This window comes from Micrasema longulum, unplaced genomic scaffold, assembly GCF_059751315.1.
Source record: "Micrasema longulum isolate JH-2025_06_02 unplaced genomic scaffold, ASM5975131v1 h1tg002703l, whole genome shotgun sequence".
NCBI classification, from domain to species: domain Eukaryota; kingdom Metazoa; phylum Arthropoda; class Insecta; order Trichoptera; family Brachycentridae; genus Micrasema; species Micrasema longulum.
The window spans coordinates 53,270-73,970 of NW_028279835.1; the positions used below are offsets into that span (position 1 = coordinate 53,270).

Consider the following 20,701-nt stretch of genomic DNA (forward strand, 5'->3'; position numbering starts at 1 on the left):
TTACAAAATTAGACTTAATTCTAATGGACCAGTGAAGTTTCCATATTATAAAGCAATTATATGTAAGGTTAATTATGAAAGTATAAAAAAGAGAAGGAAAAAGAAAAACATATATGAAAGTTGTTTAAAAATTAAAATTTTAGTGAAAAAAAGATATTTTAAAGTTTGTAGTTTGTAGTGAGTATTTACAAATGGATATATATAGAGGAACAAGGGGTTGGAGAGGAGATAATTGTGTTTATTTTTTAAACGGCAATTTTTTAAGTTTACGTTTAGTTGTTTATTTTTTTAACAGCAATTTTTTAAGTTATTTCAAGTTATTCAGGTAATTTTATTTATACCTTTAAAATATAACAGAAAACCACAAAGTTAGTGCTACAAACATAAAAATAAAAAAAAAGAATATTTTTACAAGCATGTAATTATTTCCAAGCTATACCTTACAATACATCCTTTTTATAAAATGTGTTTTTATTGTCACTAGGTCTTTTTCATCGGGCTGTTCTCCTGTCAGGATCAGCTTTGAGTTCCTGGGCCCTTGTCGAGGACCCTGTGAACTATTCTGTTCGCCTCGCCAGAGAAGTCAACTGCAGCATTCCTGACGACCTTGCAAAGGACCACGAAGAGATTGTTGACTGCTTGAGAGAATCAAAGATTGAGGAACTTCTTGAAGCAGACGTTACAGCTCCAAATTACCTTTCGGCTTTTGGACCGTCCGTTGACGGAGTAGTGATCAAAACTGACTATGCAAAAGAGTTTTTGACCTACTTCATACCCAATGAAATGCAAAATTACGCGCCTGCAGAAGGATCAAATTACAACAGCCACTCTAAGAGGAGTGATAGGAATTCAGGCAGGAATATGCAAATTCGGTACGACCTTTTATTTGGCGTTGTTACCAGTGAGGCTTTGTGGAAGTTTTCGGCTCAAGATATTCAGAACGGGTTTGAATCTGAAAGGAGGGACAGAATTTTAAGGTAAGAACTTAAAATATTATGATTTTTTTGACTCGGTTCTGTTTACAACAATTTTGTCACTAAGTAAAGAAAAAATGATAAAATCTTAATCAAAACTTATGTTTGGTATTGATCGAGTTTTGTTAAGTGATTTAAAAGATACAATGCAATGACTATTTATGTTTTGACATATATTAACTTATAATAATAAAAATACTTTATACTTTTATTCCACTTTTATTTATAATTATTTTATAATTTTTTTACCAGTAACCGAATTTCGTCGTGACCGACATCGTCAGACTGGTGATGTCGGTCGACGAAACCCGGTCATTGGTAAAAAATTTATGAAATAATTATTAATAAAAGTGGAATAAAACTATTAAGTATTTTTATAATCATAATTAAAATGCAGTTCCACCAAGAAAAGTCAGCAGAAAAACTCAATATATATATTAACTTTATTCAATAAACGTGATTATTCAAACTTCATTTGGATGCAGTGCCAAAAAATGGCGTTTATTGTCAAAAAATAATAGTACACACTTGCTGTACAAAAAAAAGGTTCTTGACATGTAAATTTACAAGCAAATGATTCATGAAACACCACTAGGTACAAACATCCGTTTTAATGCTACATAAATAATATATTATAAAATAAAAATAATCAAAATGCGACTGTATTATTTGGTAGAATTGGCTCTGCACTTTATAGCCATTTTACTGGAATAAAAATTTAAATAAATAAAAAAATAATAAAAATAAGGGAATAACAAAAATAAATTACTTGAAGAATATATATTTTTTTTTTTTTTAATAATTCAAATTCACTCAATTTTTAAATGACTAACAATCAAACTATTCAAATACTTAAATTCGGTTAAAAAAAATTTAAAATTAAAAATTATGATGAAAAATAAAAAGAAGAAAAATAAATATGTAACACGAAAAAAATTACGTAAAACAACAGAGATGAAAGAGAACGTAAAATAGAAGTCTAAGCATCTACAGGTTTTATGACCTGTCATTGGCTGGTTTAACTAGAATAAAGGACACTTAGATCCCACGGCTAGAGACAAACTCGGAGAGACGGATTTGAACGTTAATCGGACGCCTACATCCGTGCGTCTGTGGAGCCGGCCATAAAATACTAAAAAGTGTAGATGAGAGAAGAACTCGTCGCGGAGAAGAGGACCTTCTGAAAGCTTAATACGTAGATCTTGTGCGGGAAAGACGGAGTAAAATGAGATGCAAACCTCGGGAAAAGTGACAACAAGACTAAATAGCACGTATGTCATTCCTTCTTCGCGCATAATATTTAGATTTACTTTCTTTTTAAAGGATATTGAAGAATCAAAGTAATGTCCTAGTACAACATACAACAATGTTTAATATGATAATCAAAACATATCCTATAAATATGGGATACAAAAAATTTATTTATATGAGAAGAAAACAAAATATAGTGGTCGTTAATATAAAGTAAAAACTGAGATTCTGGACATCTTTTGATTTGTGAAATTCTAGATTTGAACAATGTTCAACATGTCTTATTTGTATCACTGCACTTTTTCAAACCCCGTTTTCTATTCTAGAAAAATAGATTTTTAATAAAGTTAACGATCAACGTCATTTAAGAACACTAATAATGATAGTTAATTGCAGAATGATGTATTGTAAGTGCCGCGTTGTCGCAATATAGCTCGTTTTGTTAATCTACGTACTTCGCATAGTTATGCAAAAAAATCGATCCCAGAAACTACCCCATGTAAAATAGCACGTTGAAAGGTGCATGATTTGTCATAAAAATTATTTTGCAAGAAACGGCACAAGATTTCCCCCAAAATCTTGTACCATTTCCTCAATCAAGGTTCACAAGATTCACGCGCTTTAGCGCCCGGTCAATGGATTTTATGTCGACTTTACCAGCTATTGAATTTCATGCATAGTATGATGAACTATAAGGGTCAGAAAGGTGGAGAGTCCAAAATTTAGGAAAATATAAGTTATTGGTGTTATTGGATGCAGTAAGATCAATTTTATTTTCGGCCGAAAATAATCAGGCCACTTTTGTACAAAAAAATGTAATAATTACATTCTGAAAATAATGCTAATCACAAAAACGGTATTTCTCGATTTGCAGAAAATACTCATAGCAATAGATTTTTTTTTTACGGTAAAGGTGAAAAAAACGTTTCAATTGTTGTGTACGAGTACATTTGATTATTTATTCTTTTGAAAGTAGTTCTATTATCTTAGTTTTGCTTTTCTATGGCTGGTTATTTTTCGAATAACTACGTTCAATTGGTTGAAAGTTACAGTGTTTAAAGACAAATAATTAAATGAACAAACAAACAAGAAGGCTGAACGTTCTTAATGGAGACTTTTTCCGGTATTAAAATTAATTTTATTACTAAGTGCTTAAATATTTCCTTTAGTAGTTTTTGAGTTTAAAATTCTAAAAGTAATGTAGTTTTAATCCTCAACTGTTAATCTGTAAAACCTTTTAACCAGACAGCGTGAGTGAAGTTTGCTTATTACAAAATTTAAATATAAATTATTTTTTAGTTGAAAGTAGTAAAGTAAATGTTTAAATATCAAGTCATAAATTGTGTTGTAATACCTTCTCTATAAAAGTAAACGTAACAAATTAATACAAGTTAATATTTTTTATTCACCGCAACAGGCCAAGACATCTAATCCCAGTGGTAAATTACAGCACAGAACAACCGGACTTGAGAAAAATCACATTTTAATTTTACAGTTCTCATCGGGACATGATCTCGGTACCTTTGATGCATGAAAATAGCGTCAAAAAATAGATCTGATGGGTAAATAAACACACATTTAAACATTTGAAAAATTTAAGGCAAAAAAAGCACAAAAATTATTCGTAGATGTAAATGCTATTAGAACCTAAAGTGGATTTAACTTTTTTTTTCTTGTGCCGTGTCAGGTGTCCTCAATATGGCAACCAGTTCTCAAAAAGCCCTTCTGTCTTTCGCTGCCCAAAACAAATCTTCCTCACATCTCATTCCAATACGGACTCTTATGTTGTACAGTCAAGACGTTTGCCTTTTGCAAGGTCATTGTCGTCCCTCAATCTTGCCCATCAGTATAAGTGGGAGGATTTTATACTTTTATTCATGAAGGATGTGACCCAGATAGGAGATCTCTAGGACCTTTATACACTTTAACAATTGTCTGCTTTAATTAACTCTCCTCAGGACCTCTACATTGCTGACCAAATCTGTCCACGGTATATTAAGCATTCTTCTGGGAAGACACATCTCGAATGACTCCAACCGGTTCATAGTGTGTGCTTTAAACTTTAGGTTTCTGAGCCTTACAACAGAACAGACCAAACATAACACTTCACCATTCTCTGCCTAAATTCATTCAATTAATCATTGCAGTCCATTTGATCCTGCATTTTACCTCCATACCTGAGTTAACAGACTTTGTTATAAAATTGCTGAAGTATAATTACTTTCTCCAACGATTCACTTCCTAGCTGTATGTTATGTGTTTATAGACATAAATATAATTTTGAAAAATTGTCCCAGCACCCTATGCTGGCTAGGGCACTGCATTGATACACCATATTCAGAGTAAATTGATCATCTGTTGCATGTTAGTAGGGTGATTAGCCTTTAACTTGTGATGTTAGTCATTGAACATGAAACATTGCAGTGTGGAACCGGTTTCTTAATCAATATTTCATGTCGAAATTCCCAGGAATCAAGCCTGGGATCTCAAGCACACATACATTGTCCAGCGTGCGAATCGTAGATGGCAGCAGAATGCCCAAGATTGGAAAAGTTAAGGAAACGTTTATTTTCAGCAGTGGAATGAATGTGGCTAGTAGTAAGTAAGAAAATTTGGAAGTCTAGGCATTTAAGCAGCTTGTGACTTGTCATTGGTTGGTTTGAGTGCCCACTTTAAACTATACCTTACATTCACCATTCTACCTATCTGAATAACTCCCTAGGGAGTGAAATCTAGCCTGTCTATAAACATTTGGACATACTAAAAGCATTTTTGATCAAATTTTACAAATCAAAAAATATATCTACCTTATAAAACTATATTTTTACTTAATATTGCTCTTATTTCCTAGAACGTTTTGAGCTTTTTAAAATATCACGTTTTCAACATAAAGATTTAATAATTTACAAAACCGCATCATGCTCATTGTGAGAGCCAACTGCAAGATAAAATCCATTATTTCATAATAATGTTCTGAATTTTTAACCGGAGCTTTCAAGAGAGCGCTGAAAATTGAAAACATGCATGTTAAAGCACAGGAGCGTGTATCCGCGAGCTTTTTAATTTAGATTAAGTGTGAGAGGAAGTTTCCAGAGAATCTCCCGCTATGGGAGCTTTAACTAACGCAAAAGCGTGTGTGGTAAAACGAACGAACTTATGAAAAATAGTTAAATAGAGACTTAATTGAATTTATGGGTTAGTGGGAACGTAAATTTTGTGTTTAGTTAAATTTAATATAGTGTTTTACGTGAGTTAACACAACGCGCTCGTGAAGTTAATTAAAAATAGAAAAAACATAATATTACTTTAAAAGTTAAAACAATATTTGCAAATAGATATAACGGGGTAATAAATTCTTATAAGGGTCATTTGCAAAATAAAATAACGATTTATAATTGCTTCCTTTATCAAAATCGAGAAGAGTCGAGTTACACGGAATACTCTGTTCTACTGCGGTCTATCATCGACCAATTACAGCGCGAATTCACAGGTAATGCGGATCCATGTACTTGCAAACCAATATGCTAACAACATCGATGTCTTTAACGTGAGTCTTTTTAAATTTTAAATATCAATGTATATGTTCTATATTAAATAGAATTTAATATTCTGTTTTTATTGTATTTTATAACATTATGTACCTAGCTGCTTTAACCTTTAACTGATTTTTTAAAACCAACTAATCTTTTAAACACAGTTCTATATTTCATTTCTTTATATTGTATTTTTTTTATTTATTTTGTTTATTCACTCATCTTTTTATTTTTATCCTAACTATACTTCATAACATTGTTCCTATCTTTTATTTCTTCACATGGTTTTTTTTTTAAATTTATGTTTTTTTATACTCATCTTCTTTTTTTATATCAACTTTACTTCTAAACGCTGTTCTAACTTTTATTGCTTTATATTATATTTTTTCAATTTTATGTTGTTTATATACTCATGTTTTTTATAACTTCTATGTATGTAAAAGCATTATGGGCGTGAAAAAATAATTAAATAAAAAAATTTAAAAAATGGATAACATTAAAGAGGGAAGACAAATTAATTTATTTCGCCCATTTTGAGAAAAATGCAAAAATACATTATTTCAATTTATAGTTTTTTTGAGGTGTTATTGCCCTTTTGGCAGACAGTTAGCTATTTGTACTTAGAAACTATCATAATATTTAGATACTGCGCACTATTTGATTTTCTGTCTTTTCAGAAGACCATATTAAGAATATATACACATTTATTGCGACGGCAATTTTCCCATAAGTAAGCGTATGAGTTTGGGTTGAATAATATAAAGGAATTACCAATAACGCATGCGCAAATATCGTCAAAAAAACACGAGTCGAACTTATCAGTCACATTGATTAATGATTTTCTTGTACTAAACATAATATTTATACATTAAACATTATATAGTATCATAATACGTATCCGTTTATTGATTTTCTCTCAAAAGCAGTGGAATACAATATTATGTTCCTACTTATATAATTAGAAGTATGAATATTTATTTTTATATCTTGTTTTATGAAAGCTAGCAAAAAAACTGGGAAAGCAAAAATTCACATACGATATTATACTTCAGAAAATATGTAAAGTAAAATATAATATTAATGACATACGATACAATGCTTTGTTAAATACGATAAGTTAAATATTGTATCAACCACATGACACATTTTACATTGGGGTTCATTGGAAACAGATTTATGTATGTGCAACATACGATAATTATTTGATATTTGAAAACGATCTAAATAATCGTTTGTAGCTCTAGTTGTACCAAAATTTAAAAATAAATATGGAAAACGTATGTTGGAGTATATTGTTCCAAAAATATTTAATATGTTATTACTAGACATGAAAACATGCCATAGTAAAAATAAAATAATGTTTTTATTACGAAAGTGGTTAGTAGACAGAACGTTCCTATATTGGTTTATTATTTATGTAAAACATTTTTTATCTCTCATTGAATACATTTTTGTTATTTTCTAAGGTTAACCTTTTCTTTTATTTCTTTCTTAATTTATTTACATTTATTCGATCCAAATTTTAATAGTTACTTTTAATTTTCGTATTATTTTTTTTTTCTGTACATATGAATTTAAATTTTCGATTTACTTTGTTTTATCTTTTATCTTGTTTTGATTACATTTATGAGCACACACTATTTATACATGTGATTTTTTTTCTTATATTTAAAATGTATTCAAATAAATGGCTCTTCATTAATTTTAATTGTATTATTTCACTTTATTTTCCAAATTAAAAAAAATAAAAAAATCAAACCATTTTTATCTGGTTTTTTATTTTTTTTTTCTTTTCTGTCTTCATATTTTTATTTTTTAAAGCATCAAAAACAAAATAATATATTTTATAATTTTATACGTATACAGTTTTATGTCTGTACTTTTTTATTTGATTATTAATTAAAACCAATGTCTAAGTACCCGATGACCAACTATTATTGAATAGTTTATCGGGACAAAATATGTTTTAATACTTTGTTTTCCTTATATGGTGTTGATATTGTAATAATGTGTGTATTTTATTAAATAAGGACCATGAAAAAAAAGATAGTTTACGTTGTCGTTCTGTATATTATAAGAAATAAAAATATATTTATACAAATATCAAACATATATAATATTATTAACGGGTTCAAGTTTTTTGCTGTCTTTCGTGAAAATATGGGTTTTGGTTATTATTCGATGATTTTGTTGTTTGTTTTGTTGTTATATTACTTCACAAAGTGAAAATTGTGCTTTTCAGGCTTAATCACATTTGTTGTTCTCTATTAAGTCTTATTCTTTTACTTTTGTACAAGCGAGATCTATTTTATAAAAAAAAAGATACACCCCTTCTACATATCTTTGTCGACTCAGAAATAAAACGGTAAGAATTCATACAATAGTAAACATTGTAAAAAATGTGAGTTACGACAATATAGTCCAAAGAAAAATTGAGGTTGGTACTAAGGAAGCGTTTTGTTCAGATGTTGTTTGGAATTTTATGTTTATGTAATCATTTTTATTTGTTGTTTACTTTAGCCACGAAGTTTCGCATTATAAATAAATTGTCTATGTATAAAGTTTATATTTGAAGCACTAACTTTGTGGTTATTCATTATAATAAAATAAATAAAACAACTGTGTTTTTAACTACTAATTTTTATTTTTCACCGGCCGGTTTCAAAGCATTTCTTAATTTCCTAAATTCATGACGTTAAGAAATAAAATTTACTTTAGAAATAGAAAAAGATAAAAAATTAGACTTTCTTGACTTGTTTTTAACAATAAAAAAAAAATGATTTCGATATATACCGTAAACCAACATATACAGACACAATTATTCATAATTCTTCAAATCCAATTGCCCATAAACATTCCGCATTATATTCAATGATACATAGGTTAATTAACGTTCCACTAGATGATAATAATTTAAAAAAAGGATTTTATACAATAAAACAGATTGCTAATAATAATGGATATAATGAGAACTTAATTGATCAAATCAAAAACAAAAACGCAAACTTTTAAATAAATATTTATATTCGACTCCCACAGTAAATAAACCAAACCCACGTAAACAATGGAGGAGGATTTTTTTTATAAATGACATTTTTTCAAAACAATTATCAAATTCCCTACCATCAAACATTTAACCGGCTTTTTACACAACTAACAATATAGGAACATTGTTAAAAAATCACAAAGACAAAGTCCATAAATATAATAAATCTGGAATATACCAATTAAATTGTAAAGATTGCGATTCAATCTACATTGGAAAAACTAAAAGAAACTTTAATATTAGAGTAAAAGAACACTTAAGATATGCTTAAATAATGATAATTTTTCTGAATTCGCAAATCATTTGATAGAAAATAATCATAACTTCAATAAAGATACTGGATTAAAAGTACTTCATGTTGAAAATAAAATATTAAAATTAGACAACTTAGAAATCTTAGAAATTAAAAAAGCGATTCGGAATAAGAAAACAATAATTAATAACCAAATAAACAATATTTCTTTTAGTCCTCTCCTGGCTTACTTCGAAAATAATGATATCAGATTACCACCCGTGTAAGAAAAAAAACACTTGATTTATTGGGTCCACGTGTAGTATTTAGTGAACATGATAGAAATAAAATAAAAAGGATTCAATTCATCAGTTACGTAAACCTTGACAAAGAAGCTTATTTGCTTTGAAACCGGTCGGTGAAAAATAAAAATTAGTAGTTAAAAACAAAGTTGTTTAATTTATTTTATTTAAATTGTCTATGTTTTAATGTATGTACTCGTATGTGTATGCGCATGGGTGTATGTACGTGTGTGTGTATGTACACATGTGTAACTATGTGTGTATATATATATATATATATATATATGTGTATATGTGTATGTCGACACATCCTACGTACAACTATGTAACTGAAAAAAGTAAATTTTACAGGAGAGCGTCGTAAAGATTTTTTTTTAAATCAACTCCTGATATTTCGCTGTACTTACGTAGCAAAGCTGTGAAACTCTTAATTGAGTTATTTAATAAGATAAAAAATAAATGTTCTTTCTGAGATCACTAGTTTTTGTTTTATCACTCATACACACTTAAACTTAGCTACGTAACCTGTCATCAATACTGTAAGTCGCTGATACAGGCTTATTCAACGAGATTCATAGAAATGTTTCACGAGTATCTGCCTTGTTACATAGTTTTACTCTGTACTTCATTTGATATCTTCCCCTAAAATGTTCACTTACACAGCTTTTTCCGAAAAATCATAGTTTAATACGGTCTTGCATTTACAATATTTGAGTTCGTCCAAATGTTTCTACTTATAGCTTTTTCCATATTTATTTCCTCGGTAGACGAAGTAACATGTCCGAGGCACTTCAAGGAACGACCAAGTCTGAGTTTTGAAGAGATCTTGAAGATTCTAAAGTTAAGTTTAATATTCTGCGCCGGAAGCAGACATTCAAATATGGAAGGTCTAAGCTGAAGACAATGAACGGGCAACTGGGCAACAATGGTAGACGAACAGTGAGTTGCATAAAAATGGCGCTATTTTAGGTAACATAATTAAATAATGTATATTGTATTCAAATACTCACGTCTTGTACGGTTGGCGCGTTTAACAAACATTAATTTTAGACCTAATGCTATTTAAACATTTATACTTTTACATACATTTTTAAATAAGTTTAAATTACAAATACTTGTAAAGTACGTAAAGAAATATTTTCTCCATCAAAAACAAATATGTATGTATTCTTTAAGTTAAAATACCCTTATTTTTTCATTAATTTCTATAATTATTAATTTATTAGAAGAGAAGTTAATTTGGGGATAGTTATTTTTCGCATGGGATGACACTTAGCTTTATTTAATGACCTCACTGATTGTGACACTTTATATATAAAACTGTTTGAAAAGTAGACAAAAACTAATACGGTTTGGTCAGTTCAACCAAATTAGAGGTTTTGAATAAAACGTAAGGTCGTTATTATGTTTTTAATTAAAACCATCACGTTTGGTTTCACGTGCTTGCGTTTTTTTTACATTTAATCATCATTTTCTTCTTCTTCTTATCAGCCCGTTTCTCTCCACTGCAGGATATAGGCCTATTCCAAAATTTTCCATGTTTTTCTGTCCTAGGCACTCTGTTTCCATCCATGGCCTTCGAGTTCGACAACGTCGTCAGTCTATCTCCTTTGTGGTCTCCCTACTTTCCTTTACTTTCGTAGGGTCTCCAGTTTAGTATTTAGGGGGTCCACCTATCGACTTCTTGTCCCTGACTGCCATTTTTGTCTTCCCACTTTTTCTGCAATATCGGTCACCTCTGAATGGTGTCTGATCTCCTCATTCCTTGTTTGGTCCCTAAAGGAGACGCCCAACATTTGTCTCACCACAGAGCGCTGAGTGCACTTAATTTTTTGAACACTTCTATCAGAGAGTGACATGGTTTCAAGACCGTGTGTTGCCACCGGCAGAACACAAGAGTTGTAGATTATGGCGTTCAGATTATTTGAGATTTCCTTATTTCTGAAAAGGTGTTTCAGCTTTTCAAACGCAGCCCAACTTAACACGATTCGTCAAGGCAGTTTCACAGCTTGATTAAATTTTTTCCAATACAATTTTGTGCCCAAGGTAAATGTACTCGTCAACAGCACCGATAGTTTTACTTCCGGTACATGTGTTGCTAGGTATTGGACTCAAAATCTTTTTTTGTCTATATTCATTTCCAGACCGATCTTTCTAGAGGCTTTGTATAATTCTTTTATCATAGATTCCATTCAGCTCTTTAACCCTCACTAAATTCAACCAATGGAAGAATTGAAGAAATATGGATGTTCAAACATAGGCGAAATGGCGAATGATACACCGTGTATAAAATGGCCACTTAAACCAGCCAACGACAGGTCATAAGCCCTGTAAATGCCTAGACTTCAATATTCCCTTATTTAAGATTTCCTCCATCCCTGTTGTAATTTGTTAATCTTAATGACTCCCGAGGGGGTGAATTCTAATATTTTGTCTGCAAACATTTATACAGAGTCAAATATTGTAATACTACTAACGTATTTACAACATGGAATGTTTGTTTCACATTCATTGGCGAGAAACTCTGCAATATTAATAAATTAATAAAATATATAGCCAAAAAAATGAGGATTTTTTAATGAAGGAAATACAGAAGTCAAGGCATTTACAGGGCTTTTGATGATATATGTCTTGTAAAATTTATATTTTTTAATATCAAAATTTCCATTTTATTTTTGTGTCGTGAATAACGATCGATTTTATTCTAAAAAAAATTACGCGTATTTTCAAATCTCAGTTACTGTGAATTTATATAATTATGTTTAGTTCGTTTTTAGTTTTAAGAATATTTCTCAGTCCAGAGAAGACAAATTCCATAAAAGTTTTCGAAGATTGAGTACAACTTCGTTTGTTATCCACAGTAAAATAAGTTTTATATAAAAACTTTTTGAATAAAAAAAAAAAAGAATAGCCTTAAGCTTTGGGCCATAAAATTCTATGTAACAATTTCACCTGTGTGGCAACGCTTAATCTTGGCAGGAACTTTGGTTTTAAAATTTCGTTTTTGTCTTTATATTATGAAACCAATTGTACCAAAAATAATATTAAAAAATCATATTTAGTTATATTTATTTCTTGTTCCTGATGTTTTGCTCACCGGCTGCTGTTTTTTTTTTTTAAATAAGGGATGGAAAGTTTGCCTACGTAAAGAGAACAAGGTAGAAAGTAGAATCTAGGAAAGACAGAAGAAGCACACAGAGCATAAAGGGGAAACAAAATTTACATCCGCAAGCACTCCAGGAAGTACGCCGGAAGCTTAACCAGACTCGGTCAACTTCCGGTCCTAAAAGCACGCGTACTTACATACTAAAATAATGTGAAAGGGGTGGGGCTAATGCAAATATTACACTTTTTACACGAAGCTATATGTAAATATTTCGAGGGGTTTACGGAAAGATCCCCTCAAAAATAAATATTTGAGCCTCAAATTAGCAAACACTAAAGAATACTTTGCGTGTGTAAAAAATAATCCGAGTACTGGAAGAGTGTGTATGGCTCGATAGCTTCGCTCTAGTGAGAAATCTAAAAATGAAAAACTGGTGAGGTAAGATTGCCTTATACTTAAGCAATTGGTAATATGCGTACGATAAAATGTTTCATGCTTTGAATACAGGCTAGGTTGAGAAAAATGTTTTTTGACAAGATTGTTTTATCCTGCATTAATTCATTAATTCTGCACTATCGCATGACTCATAAACTAAAGGTAATGAATTTTTTTTATGTTGTTAATGTTTTTATCATTAACATATTTCACAAATGGTACATGTTTTTTATTCTTTACAGATCTACTTTTATACAACAAATAAATATTGTAACCGTAACTCTTCAAAAACAAGAATGGTTTTATTGTTATTTAATAATGGTTGTTCTTCCGAAACAGGTAAAACAGTTTCTTAAAAAAATAAACAGAACTGGGTAAAAAAATGAAATAGTTGTTTTTCGAAAACAGCTGCAACAAAGTCATAAAAAAATTCAACTGTTTCTATGAAAGAATTCAAACGTACGTAGTTAAAATCATGGCCACACACTCCCCTTCATAAAAACAAAAAAATGTGAAAAAGTTTTTTAAATAACGTTTTAGAGCTGCGTGGCTCGTTCAAGTAATTTTTTTTTTCTTTGTAAAGCTGTTGCAGTAGTTTTTGTAACAAAATAATTTGCCCACGCTTATTTAAATTGTTATGCTGAAACAGTTTTAGAACTACTACTTCTTATAAATAACCAAGAAGCCCATCTCTATTATTAAATGTATTTTGTCTCTGGTGATGAGTAGAAACCTCAATTTATAGGTGATGTTACATTGCCTCTCTGGGTACTATTTTTTTTTATCTTCGGTTATTCTGTTTTGTATACTAGATTTTCAAAATTTATGTTTTTTTTTCGTAATTTAATATTTGATATTTCTTTTTGAATATTTATTTATTTTTTAAACGCAAGAGTTTTAAATTTGATAGATACCTACAATACAATAACGGTTTTATTTAAAATATAGACTTTAGGATCATTTATTTAAAAAAAAAGAATTTTAATAATAAATGTTAAATATATTTTTTCCATTCAATCATAGAACAGAACAAAAAAAATGTGTCTGATGTAACACAAGTCTCCGTATAGTAAAATACTTGATAAATCTCTCTTATTTATTTTTAGTATAAAGTTTTTTTTTTATAATCTTCAAATCGAAATTTTTACATCAGATTTGAAAAGTAAAATGTGTTTAAGGATTTATTACAAATAATATATATCCTTGCTTTGCGAAGAATGAATTTGACGCCAATGCAGTAATAAGTCTGCATATGAGAGAGCACGAAGATAGAACTTATTAAAAGGAAGACAGAGACTGTTCTGTGGCCGGTGTTTGTGTAATGTGTATTGAGTCGGTTATTAGCAGTGAGCGAAGATGCATGCATGAAAAATGACCGAAATTCATGATTTTATATTTATTTTGCTATAAAATAGCTGAAAAAAGTTTTTTTTTTTTTAAACAGCAGATTTCTGGGTTTTTTTCTTAATATCTGGAATTCAGAATATTCCATCTTTTGCTTTGGATAAAATGATGTTACACCACCACGCGTAAATGTTTTTTTACCACAGCCTTTATATAGTTATGTTTGATAATTCCATGTCTTTTTCTGTAATATTCGATTTCTGCATCTATCAACATTAAAAACGTTAATCTTTTTAGAATTTCGGTGTCTATTCGCTTTACATATTATACCACTCATTTCTTGATTTTGCAGATAATGCTTGTTATCACGCAACTTGCCAGTTGGCAGATGAACGCTCGAATTCATTTTGGTTCGTGGATATGAGTTACCTTTATTTACTTTGCTACCAAACCCTAATACAATGAATGCTATTTCCTACCTTGTATTTGGGTTCTTGGCACCTTATTGTTCGGAACTTCTCTTACCGGTAGTCAGGAAGGAAGGGCACTTCGCGTGGTTTCTTGTTTTGTATATGCAATTACACGACACAGTGGAATGAATGAATAATTCATTGCAACAATCACTTATTTGCAATCACGATGAGAATATCAAAGGCACATACACACACGACGACAGTTCAGTTGTTACTATTGAAGCTGGAGACAATATTGGTTACCCACGGTAAAAATTGCAACATCTCAACCAGGGTTTAGTAGGTAACAAATAAATTTGGACACTTAACTTAGTAAATGTGCTATACACACATGTATTTAATGTGGCGTAACCAGTTTGTCTCAACCTTGCATAGTGCACGTATCTCGATATTTGGGCATTTATTGTGCATAGTTTTATAATTAGTTTAATAGTTCGCTCTCATACATAAGGGTTGGCACCCAAACTTGAAACACCTATAAATATTTGCACGTGCGTTATGTTTCAAAATCACGTAACTGACTCGAGCCGAGTAGGGGTGGCGCTATCTAAAATTGGGCAGATTGGAGGTCTATTTGTTAATAATTTCAAAAGCGCTTATTGAGAAATATGTATGTTTACACTGGCATACATTCTACATCCCCTGGCCGAGCAATCTATCTTCATATACTTGGCTGTGGGAGGGCAATGACAGACCATTTACATAACAAATCCTGGAACGTGTAACTTAAAATCCTCGTTGTTAAGCGGAAATATTAGTTATTTATTCTGGTTTAATTATTTTCAGGCTGAAAAATACATCTTCAGTTTTTAAATTGATAAAAAGAGACAACGAAATAATTACAGAAAGAAATACGAAAATTTAATTATTAAAATATTTAATTTCCTATCATACAGGTGTGTAAGTTTAAATTATTAACATATTACAACAGAAATTCACAATTGTACAAAACCAGCACTACCTTATTAAAAAAAAACAAAAAAAGTTGAAAAGTCAAAGATAATATACAATGAACTTAAACGCTACAATAATTTACCTTAGCATTTAAAAATTACACGAGATACAAATTAAAAGTAATTTGAAAAAGCACAATATGGTGAGCACGCTAACTAGACAATACACTATTGGACTAGAATTTATTTTTTATTTTGGGTTTTTAAAAATCGAAATAAAAAAACATTTCAGAGAAGGAAATATATAAGTCTAGGCATTTACATAGCTAAAACTCTGTCATCGGCTAGTAAAAGTGGCCATTTTACACACCACGTAACATTCATCATTCTGCCTGGATGTGAACATCTGTATTCCTTTAATTCTTTTATCTGTTGATGTGTATCACGATAAATCATAAGAACGGAATATAATTTGATTAATATTTTATCGTAAATGGCTATTTACAACTCGTTGAAAATGGCCTGAAGAGTTTTAACTTTTGAGTGAATCATCAAAATGCAAATATTTTTTTGTATTTTTCATGTTCTTAACATTTGTATGTGACCACAAACGTACGTTTTTTTAAAAAATAGTTTTGAGACGTATCCGTCTCCTTGTCAGAACTCTAATTGCAATAACACGCAAATCCCACTATTCCCCTTTATTATGATAATTGCACTAAAATATAATAAAGTAAAACATAAAATATAATACTAAACAAAACTAACTGTTAAAAAAACAGGTGAGAAAGGTAGAAGTTGGATTTCAATTGGTATTGGATGACCATTACAATTAAATTTGATACAACTGGTTGTATTGAATGATTATTTGATTAAGCGTTTTATATTCTCTCAGGTGTTTATCAATTAAAATGCAATTTTCTCCCTCTGTTTACATTGGAAGACCATCTGAAATTTCGATATTCGTGTTAAAGAACACATCAGGTGGAACTTTTCCGAATTCGCAGACCATCTTATCAATTCAAATCATAACGTCAATAAAAAATACAAGAGTTAAAATCCAACAAGCAAATAATAAGAGCTTATAAGTAAATTATACGGAAATATTTCACATTAAAATAGATGGCTTCAAAAATAATGTCCTATTAATCAATAATCAAATATTCTTCAAATACATCCCACTTAACGATATTTTATTGTAATGGTTAACCTATATCTAGTGAATTCCTCTTCCTTTTTTATTTTTAACAGTTGTTTTTAGTTGGAATATTTTTTTTAAAATATTTTATCTTCTAATGGCATGTATTCTATCTGCGCGTTGGTTTTTAATTATATTTTTTAGCATTTACCATGGTGGAGGATTCGACCGTGTTCAGGCCAAAGGCACTAATTCACAATTCTGGAAAAAGCGATTTCAAATGTGTTTAAACCAACTGCGTAGGTCTTATACATATTCTGGCAAAATAATTCAAGTCAACAGACGGCTGTTTAAATCCTTTTGTTTGAATGTAAACAAGACCTACGCAATTAATTTAAAACACATTTGAAATAGTGAGACCGATTTTTTCTGAATTACGGTTTAATGCCTTTGACCCTAAGGGTCGAGGGATTTGCATATTGGAATAACTAGTGTCCTGAACCAATCAACAGATGTCCAAATTATGATTGGTATAAAATATTTCTGCAGATGTGGTAAACCTTTTTAGACTAATAATAATAATTTTTTGAAAATTTTTCAATCAAATATAATATATAGTACTTCGATTTGATAATTTAAATTGTCCCTTGAAAACACAAAAGCTCGGGAGTAAAACGCAAAAAATGAAAACGGCCAATTTTCAGACGATAAAAAATGCAATAAAATTCTTTTCTCGCTATAAAAAATTGAACTAGGCACTCGTTCGTTAGGGCGCCATGTTTATGGTCATTATTTCATTCGTGCCAGGTAATATTTAAATTGGGGCAATCCCAAACAATAAACGCTGGTCGGGAAATTCCGACAAGGAACTTTTGTTAGAGCAAAAATACTTCTAGTTAAGGGAAAAAGTTTCCCACAAATGAGTTTTTATATCTTTTTTTCTGAAAAATGCTAACCCAAAGAAGAGTTAATTACTTTTGCCCAACTGTTACTTTAACGACATGAAATAAAATTTCTCTACCAGGAAGATTCAATTGTTTTTTCAAATAAATAATTTGGTTAATTTTATACTATGCAGTTAAACGTTTTGTGACAATGCAATGCATTCGCTGGTTCAAATAGTAATATAAACAGAAAAAAATACCGCAGGGAAAAAATAATAATAACAATCTTATTTGTTGATAAATGGGTTCATGTTTTTAATAAAATAGGTTTAAAATTGATTATTTATTACAGTTTTTCATACTTATAGGTAATAATATAAAATAAACATAAATAAACAGAAATAAAAAGTTTATTCTTATCCTTAGATCCAATACCTTTTCAGAATTTGCCAATCACATTATGGAATTATACCATTATTTCGATTCATGTGAAATTAAACTCCTTCATTATATAACAAGTGTTTTTCGAGTGTTTGAGTTTACTGTTTACCATATTGATGTGCCATATATATGTTTTTTTTTATACAATCTTTTATGTTTCTGATCCTATATATGTGGTGATTTCATGCGTTTGTGTCAACTGATTGCTCGTCCCATCTCAACACAGGACTTCTAGTCCCATGGAGTTGGGACTTATGTCTCAAATAATGTACAAAAAAGTTATGTTTGAAAATAAATAAATCAATATTATTAAAAAAAACTATTTTCCTAACTCTCGTGTGGCTATGATATAACTCGAGTCTACATAGGATACATGATTTGATACATCTCTTGTTTGTTAGAATTATGATGATTTTTTAAATATTTTCACCCCTGGTATGGAAAATAAAATGTGTATAAATATGCTGAATTTTAATGCATAAAACATTTATCCTTGCTATGCAAATAATATTCATACGAATGAAAGTGATGCTAAAAACTCAATTAATCTGTTTTAATGTAAAAGAAGGAGCACAAAAATCGAATTTATAACAAGGAAGACAGAGATGCTGTTCTATGGCCGGTGCTTGTGTGAAAGAGACGAAAACAAAAACGAAAGAAATGAAACAGGGAAAGCTTTCGCTAGCGCGTTTGGAGCGCCATCTATGTATTTGATATTGAGGTTAAGTATTAGTTAGGTTGATATTGTTTCATGACATATATACTAAAACCAAAAAAATGTTACCGATATGGATATTCGCTAATAAGCGGAATGGGGAATGTTGTAGAATTCTACATAAAAGTGGCCACTTGAACCCAACCTATGACAGGTCATAAGCCCTGTAAACGCTCGAATATCCATAATCTTGAAACAAAATTCTACCCATCTCTGTAGTGATATAAATAATAATATATCTACTCCCCTTGGGATAAAAAACCCAGAATTGTGTGTGTATAAATATGTAAATATATATACATACCAAAAATAATTTTGAGTTTACTGTTTACCATATTGATGGACCATATATTTGTTTTTTTATTGTTATTATTATTGTTGTGTTTCTGAGCCTTTATAATATTTGTGATAATAAAATAATGCATCTTTGTCAACTAATTGCTCGTCCCAACTCAACACAGGGATTTTGGTCCCATGGAGTTGGGACTTATGTCTCAAATAATAATCTGCCTTTAAGTAAATAAATCGGAGAGGATGGCCTCCTTGTCCTGGCCAAGTCCCTCAATAGTTATTTAGATCGTCTTGAATAGCCGTAAAGAGGGCCTTTTTTTCGGATTTTGTTAGTGGTTGTCCGGTTTTGAAAGGATTAGCCGACTTTTGTCGTTTCCAGGGGGCGCCAGATTGCTTTCGATTCTCATTGTTGTTTTTATCTTATTTCTCTTTCGATCAGTTTGGTTAGTTTGATGGTTTGCAATCTGTCGTGGAGGCTCCTTTCTTGCCCTCCTTTCTTTTCTGGAGGGAGATGACATGAATTGCGATTGTGGAGCGGTGCAGGATGATCTTTATCTGCTGCGGTGTCCACAAATGCAGTTAACTTGTGCTGATGATTTGAAGATGGCCTTTGACAAGGCGATATCTGTCGCTGCACACTGAAGTGGCAAGGTCTAAAGTCCGTACACGATAAGTAAGTAAGTAAATAAATAAAAAAATAAAGCAATAAATGTCCAAAAAATATAAAATATTATTAATGTTGTACAAACAAACTAACCATCACACCGTTTCCACATAGAGGTAATCAGAGGGGATAGAACTCCATTTCACTGTGTTTTTGTAAATAGACGTCTTTTTTTAGACATTTTATAGACATCTTTCCATGCAGGCACGCCAATTATTCCTACTTTTCACATGTCTAGCTTCAAGCATTTGCTGGATTTAATTATGCCAAGTCTTTTTCAGTCTTCTTCGTTTTTCGCATTCATTAAAATTCGCGCGTTGCGGATCCTTTTACCCGTTATTCCGTTGTCCATTCGTTCTACGTGTTCGAACCCCTTTCTTGATTTTGTCGATAGTGCTTGTCTTAGCCTTACATGGTGCACGGATCTCGACATTTGTGCAACTATCATACATCGTTTCTCCACACATTTGCCTAAGAAATTTTTTATTGCAATTGCATTCAACCTACTTACACAATTATTTTTTTCTGATACCGCACGTACATCAATAAGAAAAAAAACGACAAAAATGTTCGAATAATTCTCCTCTAATAAACCAATATTTATTACATCTGCCAGATTTAATTCAGGTTGTAGAGAGTAAAGTACCAACATAAATATATTCTGTCTCGATTGTACTGGCAATATCTACAAGCAAAAACAGTGCCTTCACTGCACCAGAGAGGTGGACAATAATGCAACTAAATAATAAATTAGCAAACCCTGTAGTCCTAACTCTGTTCCTGTGGGAACCGCCAGAGTGTAAAGGAAGATAGAAGTAAATAATGTTGTAAATGTATTTCTGTGCATGCTCGCTAAGCGAAATCCTGAAATATGCACCGTATATATGTGCATATACACTGCATGTAGCATTTATTATAAATTTTGTGATATTTTTGTCTGGTACACTTATTCCTATTGCATATTACAAAACCTTGATAA

At 30.7% G+C, this 20,701-nt stretch overlaps 1 protein-coding gene across 1 annotated transcript in view; it reads left to right on the plus strand.

Annotated features, from left to right (window-relative positions):
* LOC148271717 (neuroligin-1-like) overlaps nucleotides 1-20,701 on the plus strand; it is a gene marked incomplete at both ends in the record, with an annotated part of 67,454 nt that overhangs the window by 17,627 nt on the left and 29,126 nt on the right. Inside the window, one exon of the mRNA XM_088241021.1 lies at nucleotides 485-977. Within this exon, the coding sequence (XP_088097147.1) occupies nucleotides 485-977 (493 nt within the window). The remainder of the gene's footprint in view (nucleotides 1-484; nucleotides 978-20,701) is intronic.